The sequence below is a fragment of the Penaeus japonicus genome, unplaced genomic scaffold, assembly GCF_977035675.1.
Source record: "Penaeus japonicus unplaced genomic scaffold, GWHDUDI00000001_assembly GWHDUDI00000009, whole genome shotgun sequence".
Classification (NCBI taxonomy): domain Eukaryota; kingdom Metazoa; phylum Arthropoda; class Malacostraca; order Decapoda; family Penaeidae; genus Penaeus; species Penaeus japonicus.
In genome coordinates this window covers 35,750,711-35,760,710 of record NW_028234411.1, presented here as the reverse complement: position 1 = coordinate 35,760,710, position 10,000 = coordinate 35,750,711, and the positions used below count along the sequence as shown (strand labels likewise).

Sequence of the window (10,000 nt, the reverse complement as noted above, 5' to 3'; positions counted from 1 at the left end):
CAGCACGCAAACTCCAGATTTTGCCAGCACACCAATTACAGAGTTTGCCAGCACACCAACTCCAGATTTTGCCAGCACACCAACTCCAGATTTTGCCAGCACACCAACTCCAGATTTTGCCAGCACACCAATTACAGATTTTGCCAGCACACCAATTACAGATTTTGCCAGCACACCAACTCCAGATTTTGCCAGCTCACCAATTACAGATTTTGCTAGCACACCAATTACAGATTTTGCCAGCACACCAACTCCAGATTTTGCCAGCACACCAATTACAGATTTTGCTAGCACACCAATTACAGATTTTGCTAGCACACCAACTCCAGATTTTACCAGCTCACCAATTACAGAGTTTGATAGCACACCAACTCCAGATTTTGCCAGCATACCAACTCCAGATTTTACCAGCTCACCAATTACAGAGTTTGATAGCACACCAACTCCAGATTTTGCCAGCATACCAACTACAGATTTTGTAAGCATACCATCTACAGATTTTGCCACCACACCAACTACAGATGTAAGTGAAACAACACTAACCACAATCATAGATGAAACAACAAAAACTACACCTATAGATACAACCACATTAGATACGAGTGACGAAACATCTGTAACTACAATGAGTCTGGATCCGGCAGATGTAACATTAACAACGGGTGCTTTTGACACTGCGGTAACAGTAGAGACTATAGATTCCCTCGGCGAAGCACAGACAACAGATACATCATCAATCAGCCCCCAAACAACAGACATCATAGATATTACGGAAACTCGGACCAAAACTTCCACAGACTTTGCTGAAACGACACAAACCACATCCCTTATAGACACAACAGAGTATACTACTGATGGTGCGACGAGTGTCACGCCTGTCCGTACCGAAGCCTCTACACCACTGACAGAGGCAGATGTGTATATCACTTCAGAGACTCCTGTCACGTTAGCGTTGACCCCAGAGGAACACATATACACTCAAGCTCCCGAGGGTGCAAGCGTCACCACCACAAGTAAACCTCCTGAGGACAGGAAGACAGACGCGACGACCAGCACACTGCCCATCACGACGAAGGTAGTAGAGTCGACAGACCTGACGTTCCCCACAACGACCAGCCCAATTGACCAGTTTACCATCGTGACGGATACGGGCGTTGACCGGACGAATGTGACGATACCCGACGACGAACTACTCTATAACGCGTCACTGGGCTTGAGCACGACTCCTGCGGAAGTGCCGACGACAACGCCAATCCCAGTGGCTACCACGACTTCTGTGACTGAGACTCCCGACGGCACAGCCATTGCGCCGACGATTGACCTGAAGCCTTCAGCTACCCACGTCTCTCTTACAATGACGACCTTCTCTTCCCCCTTCCCGACGGCGCCCACGACCACCCCGAAGGTCTCGGTGCCCCCCACGCCCAGCTCCACCCGCGAGACCGACGTCCTTGTGGAGACACCCGACTACACGGGCAGCCCGAGCGAAAAGGAACCCGTCTTCGACACGACGACGCCTCCAACAGGGTCGCTGCCGCCCCAAGTAGTGACTTCCGCCGAGATCTCCGAGACCCAGAGCGACCAAGCGCCCCCGGCCCAGTGCGGGGACGGATTCTGTCTCAACGGAGGGACCTGCGTGACGCGAGACGGAAGGTCTTCTGTAAGTCCCCGCGTTTGTCTTTTTGTGGAGTTTATTGGTAATTCTTCCTTTAGCGTTCTCTTTCTCACTCACACACACACACACACAGAAATAAGCGCAATAAAACACAAAAAACACACTTTAATAAAACACCAGCCACGTAATCATAGTCAACACCAAGGAGTGAACACAATACACAATATTTTTGTCTGTTTGCTTGCATTATGTTAATAAAAAAAATCACAAACAGTATCTGTCGGTGCAAAATGAATGGTATGATGTCACCATCCAATTTATTATAAAGACAATTTATATCCATTCCAAACAATACTTCTATCCTCTCACGACACATGCTATGATACCATTATCCAATTTATTTAAAAAAAATATATAGTATCATTATAATCAGCAGAGACGAGCAAACAATGAATTACTCATCGCCCTTTCGTAACAATCAGCTGATCTCTCAACTATTTTCCTCGTACTATATTGATCAGGTGGAGGGGATAATCACGCCAAGGATCAGACTTCGCCCTCTGCACGCGCCCTTCCCTCCACGTCCCCTCCCCCTCCCTCCCTCTCCCCCTTCACTTGCCATATGCTTCACCTAAGATCATTTCTTGATAAGAAAAGTACAACTGTCGGGAGATCAAGCGATGTTAGTCATCGTGGAATATTCAAAGTCATGATGATTTTTCGATAGAGTTCATCCGTTTTATAATTATGCTTGGAATGGGGAACAGGATCTTTGTGGGTGCTTCGAGGTGTAAGAATCGATAAGCTTAGAGATATACAGAGAGGGAGAGTTCCGGTTCACAAAAACAACAATAACAGAATAGTGCTTTTGGTTAGATAAGCTGGCGCATTTCCTGCCTCTTCTGTATGATATAGCTATCACTCTTTATCACATAGACGCATACACACACACACACGCACAAACACACACACACAACCACACACACTCACACACACACACACACACACACACACACACACACACACACACATGTATTTTCTTCGTTTTTTTCTTTCCTTTTCTTTTACTGACTCTATGTAAAAAAAAATACGTTTAATCTTTACAATTTATTTTTTCCTCCCTGTATAATACCACTACTCCCATATGCAGTGCAAGTGTCCATTCAACTACAAGGGCGCGTACTGTGAGTTGTATTTCTACATCAACAAGCCATATTTCGTGGGAGCTTCGTACCTCGGTGTTGATGTTGGCAACCTGTCACTCAGGCAGGGGGTCCAGGTACTGTATTACTAAACATTTTTTTTTTATTATCTTCACTCCAATCCTTCTATTTGCTCTCTGTCTATTTCACTCTCTTCTCTCGCTCGCTCTTTTTTCACTTTTTCTTTCTCTCTCCCTCTTCTCTTCTCTCCTCTCCTCTCCTCTCTATGTCTTCTTCTTTCTCTTCTCTCTTTTCTGTTTATCTTCAACTGACCTTGAAATATTGAAGGGAAAATAAGACAACCGAACCATCATAAATAGGTAGAGAAAGAAAGAAATAACTAAAAACGAAATCGTAATCAGTATAAAGTTGAAAGGACAAACACATAAACAAATGATGCAACATTGCGACTTTCATCAATCCGTATGAAAAAATAGTAACGAGACCTTGACAAACCTATGACACAGGAAGAATATAGGCCAGAAATGTGTCATTGTCTGCGCCATGTGTGCGTTGACGTAGAAATGTCAACCAGAAATTCATGTATATCATATAAGTAACTCCTGAAACGACTAGAAACTAGCGTGGTAATCGATAGAATATGTCAATAAGAGACAATGAAGTCCTGCCTTTCATTTCAGAATCCCATGAAACGGCAATAAACAAAAATAACATAAATATGACTCATTTCGAGTACAGAAAATTATCGATATTAAAAAAAAAAAAACAATTAACCGGACATAGATATAAAAAGAATAGCAAAGAGAAATGATATGTGGAGGCCCAGAAGCTCCATATCTATTATTGCCATTTTTCTCATAGGGAATTCGAGATCGCAATATAACACAATATAATACATCTTGAGAGGCAATATAATACATCAATAAAATGCTCCTCGGTAACTGAAGTCCTGCCTCTCCTGTTCACTTTACTACCGGGTCCCAGAAGCTCCCACGTGAGCTCAAGAAACATTACGTGAAAATTTGTGAATCAAAACGTCTCACTCTGAAAACCGCCTTAGCCCAGTTCTTGCTGATATGAGGTTATGTAGACTTCGAAGAGGGATTGGAAACCCTAGAGGAGATTCTGGCAAGAATGGGAACACATCCGCTAACAATTAATATGGAAAAGAAGACAAGTGGCGCGACATGCTTGAAGGGGAGGTACTATTCATGGTTCTTATTTTGATTATCATTAGCATCATCATCGTATTATAATTGGTATTAACATTATTGTCATTACTATTATCATTATTATTATTGTTATTAACATCCATCGTTATCCTTATCATTAGCAGCATCTTGACCATTTTTGCTATTTCCATTGTACCAATGATGTTATTCTTAGTCTCATCATTATTATTATTAACATTACCATTAGTATCAATAACGAAATATACAGGTAACAAAATCTCTCTCTCTCTCTCTCTCTCTCTCTCTCTCTCTCTCTCTCTCTCTCTCTCTCTCTCTCTCTCTCTCTCTCTCCCTCTCTCTCCCTCTCTCTCTCACAAACACAAACTATGTTTGTGTGTGTGTTTGTATGTATGCGTGTGTGTTTGTGCATGTGTGTGTGTTTATTGTTAAAGTTAGAGTCACCAAGCTCAGCAGACTCCCCAGACCACCAACCACCCCTTTGCCGTTCCAGGTATACGTTCAGTTCACGTCGCAGGGCCCGAACGGCCTAGTGGCGTACAGCGAGGGGCCGAGTGACACGTTCTTCATGCTGCTTCTTCGGAACTCTCTGTTGCAATTCGTGTTCTCGTGTGGCCTGCAAACCGTCTCCTTCCTGCAGGGGAACGACAAGCTGGCCAGGAACTTCCGTACTGATGTGTCTGTAAGGTGTGTGGGCGTCGAGTTTGTGGGAATGTGGGCGTGCCTTAGGTATATGGCTGTTGGTATTCGGTTTATATTCGTGGGTTATTTTGTTCGTGGATTTTATGTGGATGCTCGTTTATATTTGTGTATATGGTTATTTGGTTATGTCTACATGTCTATGACTGTGATGTATTCAAAATCGTTTGCAAACACACACACACACACACACACACACACACACACACACACACACACACACACACACACACACACACACACACACACACACACACACACACACACACACACACACACACACACACACACATACACACACACACATTTATACATGTGAATACCATGCAGTGGTGTACATATTTTTATTACAAGCAGCCCCCTTGATAATCCTCTGACGTAATATCCTAACAGGATGTGGTGGACTCCTTACGAGCCAGACGTGCCGTGGGGACCAGGGAAATGCAGCGCGTCCTTACAGGTGAAAGTCTTGCCATATGCAATTGCCATTTGCCATCGTTCATGCCACTGTGCCCTTGCCATATGTCATCGCTCGTGCCACTGTGCCCTTGTCATATGTCATCGTTCATGCCACTGTGCCCTTGCCATATGTCATCGTTCGTGCCACTGTGCCCTTGCCATATGTCATCGCTCGTGCCACTGTGCCCTTGTCATATGTCATCGTTCGTGCCACTGTGCCCTTGCCATATGTCATCGCTCGTGCCACTGTGCCCTTGCCATATGTCATCGCTCTTGCCACTGAGCCCTTGCCATTCACCATGTGTTTACCATTGATTGTATCTCTCACCGTCTATGAAGTTTGTGTCTCATCTGTTTATGGTTGATATCTCTCCCCGATAAGGGTTGAGTTTAATACGAGTTGTAGTTATGAGTTGTAGAAAGACGAGTTGTCTGCCGTGTTATGAGTTCTCTGTTATTATCGTTCTCGAAGTGTTGTTAATGTTAATTCTTCTCATATTATTATTTCTACGTATTATGTTTTTGTTCTTCAGGTGTTATTAATATTATATCTTTTGTTATTGTTGTTTTTGTATAAATGATGTTGATATCGATCTTCAGGTTCTTTTATTGTTTATTTGTTTTTTTATTCTCCTTTTATGAATATATGCTTTAGTTGTTATAAAGTTTTCTAGCATCCCTATATGAAGTTATTTTCATCAAAACTTTTGTTGTTTTTATAAAGTTATTGTTCAAATTTTTATAACTGTTATCAAAGTGTTATTAAAATTTTCTTGTCATTGGTATTAAAGTGTTGTTATTATTAAAACTCTTTAAAACAACTTATTGTTGTAATCAAAATGTCATTATTATTAAAATGATCACATTGGCATAAAAGTGTTATTATCAGTTATTATTATTGAGTTATTATTGTAATCAAGTTCTCCATTATCATTCTCCTATAAATGCCAGGTCAACGACACGTCACCAATCTACAGTGAGCAGAGGTCATCCGCACCCTCCGTCCGCCTGGGTCACGTGTACCTGGGGGGGTTACCCTCCTCCTACTCCTCCCCCCTCGTGGTCAAGGCGGGATTCCTGCCGCGCTTGCAGGGTTGTGTGTCCATCCTTGAGGTGTGTGTGTGTGTGTGTGTGTGTGTGTGTGTGTGTGTGTGTGTGTGTGTGTGTGTGTGTGTGTGTGTGTGTGTGCTGGTACGACTAGATTTTTTTAAACCTAAGGATTTAATGGAAACTACTAAATGAGGTTTATGATATGCTGTACTATAGAATCGAAAATATTTAGAGATAAAAAAGATGAATGAAAAAAACGGAAAATAGCATCTCTTAATCATAGCAATGATTAAAAATATTCATAAACATTTATCCTACAAATGAAACAATCCCTTAGCCACAACTCGACTTCTCTACAGGTGAATGGGCGTGAAATAGACACATGGGTGTCAGGCGTGGCGGGTGAGGGCGTGCAGGAGTGCGGGACAGCCCTCTGTCCTCCAGGATCCTGTCTGAACGGCGGGTCCTGTGTACCGGGTCCTGCTGTCTGGTCCTGCAACTGCCCCCCTGGGTGAGCCTTACGCCCTTGTATGTAGGTGTGGTGTATGTGAGGTTATCGTGTGTCTCTGAGTTATTCTTAGGTTTGTTTTGATAACTGACTGTTGTGTTTGGTGTATGTTATTTTAGTTTAGTATGTACTTTGTGTTCTTTATTTTTCGTCTTCCCATTCCTTATATATTTATTATCATTTACTGATTCTCTTGCTTTCACATTTACTTCTCTCAACTTGTAAACAAAACAAGGCAGGGCAAAATCAATTGGGGCTTTTCGCTTCATGACCTGAAGAGACAACAGAGCGAAAAGGTCTTCGGCATATTCATGTGTTTTCCTGTTTTTTTTTTCCTTCATTGTTTTGTTTATAATTCGTCCAACATGAATGTTTCACTTCTCTCCCCACTGTTATATCTCTTCAGTGTTTGCCATTCCCCAATTTCATTTCTCTCATTCATGTATTCAATTTCTGTCAATCGTGTATGCAGTATATGTCATTCCTCTATTTAATTTCTGGCATCATTCTATTAACTTTCTGTCATTCCTGTATTAAATTTCTGGCATCCCTCGAATTGATTCCTGCTACTCTGTTCAATTCTTCCCATTCCTCTATTTAATTTCTGTCATTCCTTTATGTAATTTCTACCATTCCTCGATTCAATTTCAATCATTCCTTTGTTCGATTTCTGCCATTGCTCTATTCAGTTTCTTTCATTCCACTAATCCACAACTTTTTACCATCCCTCAATTTAATTCCCATCTCCCTTCGAATGAATTTCTTCCATTCCTCTCTTCAATTTTTGCCATCCCTCAATTTAATTCCCATCTCCCTTCAAATGAATTTCTTCCATTCCTCTCTTCAATTTTGCCATCCCTCAATTTAATTCCTATCTCCCTTCAAATGAATTTCTTCCATTCCTCTCTTTAATTTCTCCCATTCCCTCTCTCTCTCTCACACTAGGTACCACGGCGAACTATGCGAGCGAGCCGAGTGTTCCGGGGGGTCGCCTTGTCACAGTGGCCAGTGTGTGACCAGCGTCCTCCGTCCAAATCCCTTGTGTATTTGTCCACCTCACCGTCACGGCCTCTACTGTGAACTCGGTGAGATACTGACCTTGTAGTAGAGCTTGTAATTTGTTGTATAGTTTTTTTTATATTAATTTGTTATTGTTACTTATTACTGTCATTTTTTGTGTGGATTATGTAGAGCGAAAGACAAATTTGATCAATGGTAAAAGGTGCGATATCCACATATATATTCTTGAAGTTTTATGGATGTCGTTTTGTATCAAGAATCATCTTTGTACCCTATAGGTCCTAGACGGTAGATATAGCCCATAGTCTCGCCATTTAGTTTTCCATGTAGCCACACTAACAAGACGTTTCTGGAGTAAGGGTGGTCTCAGTGACAGGGGCGATCTAGCACTCGCCAGACGACGTTGGAAAACACCTTTTATATCACTCGTGAGAAAAGGATACCACCGGATACCAATGATTGTGAGAATCATTCAGCGTGAGACATGTTCTCATCTCAGTCGTCATATCCGACATATTGCGCCATGTTTTTAACATATAATCGCAGAAAGGGAAACGGAACTATGTGTTACGGACCTACATAACACTCATGAAATTGGAAATAAAGGGTTTGGAAGACGAAAAAGAAATTTAAAAAATCAAATTTAAGATTTGCTTCTGGATACCGAGTTACCGAATACCAATGCCTTCTAAGAAAAGGGCCGTCCGGCAATACAGCCCTTAGACATATGAAGCGTTTCGAGTGGCCTGCTAGACTGAAGACGATGAAAAGAGTCCCTTGTAGAGAAGGAACTCGGTAGACGACTGAATCACTGAAGGGGCAATGAACGTGTGGCTTTATGAGTTGAACTTGGGTCGGGTTTCTCTTCAGTACTCTTAGCTATAATGTATTCATAACCGATTTTAGATTACACTATAATCACTCTTACTAATCTTGGGATTCTAAAATTATAAACAATCCACGCTACGGAAAAGTTGAGACTCTAAACAGATGACTCCATGACTTCAAATAGCTTCACCATCTCAAGCAACTCGATCGCTCTTCTTCTCCTCCAGAGCGCGTGGTAGAGCGACCCTCGTATGCCGGTACCGTCGAGGGTTACAGCTCGTACTCCGTCTACAGGGTCGAGGAGGACATCACGTTCAGTCTGGCTTTGAGGTAAGACGGTGAAATCATTTCCTTCTGGTGCTTCGGTTACCTTGCTGGTTTACTCTCTCGAAGAAAAATGTAATCACTGTAATCCGTGCTTCATTAGATGTTTAGAAAAATATCATGATAGTGGTAAAGATATTAATTTTGATTATGGTAATGATCATTTTTATATTGATAATGAGAAGGATAATAGCAATGATAGTATTCATAATAATGATAATAATATTGATGATACTAAGGATAATAATAAAGATGTTAATAACTGTAATAGAAATACTGATAGCAATGATACTACTACTATTTCCACTAATGCTGATGATACACTTTTTCATAAGTAAAACAGTCACTTTGCAAATACATTCATTCCTTTAACAACAACACGCTAATCAGCACACGTCCTTATCTAACTCCCTCGCGTCCATTCACCTTCCTCCAGACTCCACTTCACGACGGAAGCCCTTCGTCAGGTAGGGCTAATAGCCTACCTCGGCAACAATGTGAGGAGCGCTACAAAGGACTTCTTAGCTCTCAGCCTCGTGCGGGGACACCTCATGCTGACCTGGGACCTTGGAGCAGGTATAGCGGGAACCGGGTGTGTTGTTTGTTGCATCTATTTCATTCATGAATTATTAACGCGGGATCTATGGGTCTGTGTATGTTGTTTACTCTCTTTCATTCATTAATTATTAACTCGGGATCTGTGGGACTGTGTGTGTTACTTGTTGTTTACCCTCTTTCATTCATCAATTATTAACACGGGATCTGTGGGACTGTGTGTGTTGCTTGTTGTTTACTCTCTTTCATTCATCAATTATTAACACGGGATCTATGGGTCTGTGTATGTTGTTTACTCTCTTTCATTCATTAATTATTAACTCGGGATCTGTGGGTCTGTGTGTATTGTTTGTCGTTTACTCTCTCTCATTCATGAATTATTAACACGGGATCTGTGGGACTGTGTGTGTTGCTTGTTGTTTACTCTCTTTCATTCATCAATTATTAACACGGGATCTGTGGGTCTGTGTGTATTCTTTGTCGTTTACTCTCTCTCATTCATGAATTATTAACACGGGATCTGTGGGACTGTGTGTGTTGCTTGTTGTTTACTCTCTTTCATTCATCAATTATTAACACGGGATCTGGG

The 10,000-nt window shown here is 41.8% G+C and overlaps 1 protein-coding gene across 2 annotated transcripts in view; it reads left to right on the top strand.

The window, feature by feature from the left end:
- LOC122260069 (uncharacterized) overlaps nucleotides 1-10,000 on the top strand; it is a 51,107-nt gene that overhangs the window by 29,575 nt on the left and 11,532 nt on the right. For both annotated transcript variants that reach the window (XM_086540033.1, XM_086540034.1), the window contains 9 exons: nucleotides 1-1,660; nucleotides 2,766-2,894; nucleotides 4,462-4,655; nucleotides 5,061-5,127; nucleotides 6,078-6,239; nucleotides 6,536-6,687; nucleotides 7,630-7,769; nucleotides 8,760-8,862; nucleotides 9,293-9,432. The exon at nucleotides 1-1,660 is cut by the window's left edge and continues 1,821 nt beyond it. In XM_086540033.1, the coding sequence (XP_086396159.1) occupies nucleotides 1-1,660; nucleotides 2,766-2,894; nucleotides 4,462-4,655; nucleotides 5,061-5,127; nucleotides 6,078-6,239; nucleotides 6,536-6,687; nucleotides 7,630-7,769; nucleotides 8,760-8,862; nucleotides 9,293-9,432 (2,747 nt within the window). The remainder of the gene's footprint in view (nucleotides 1,661-2,765; nucleotides 2,895-4,461; nucleotides 4,656-5,060; nucleotides 5,128-6,077; nucleotides 6,240-6,535; nucleotides 6,688-7,629; nucleotides 7,770-8,759; nucleotides 8,863-9,292; nucleotides 9,433-10,000) is intronic.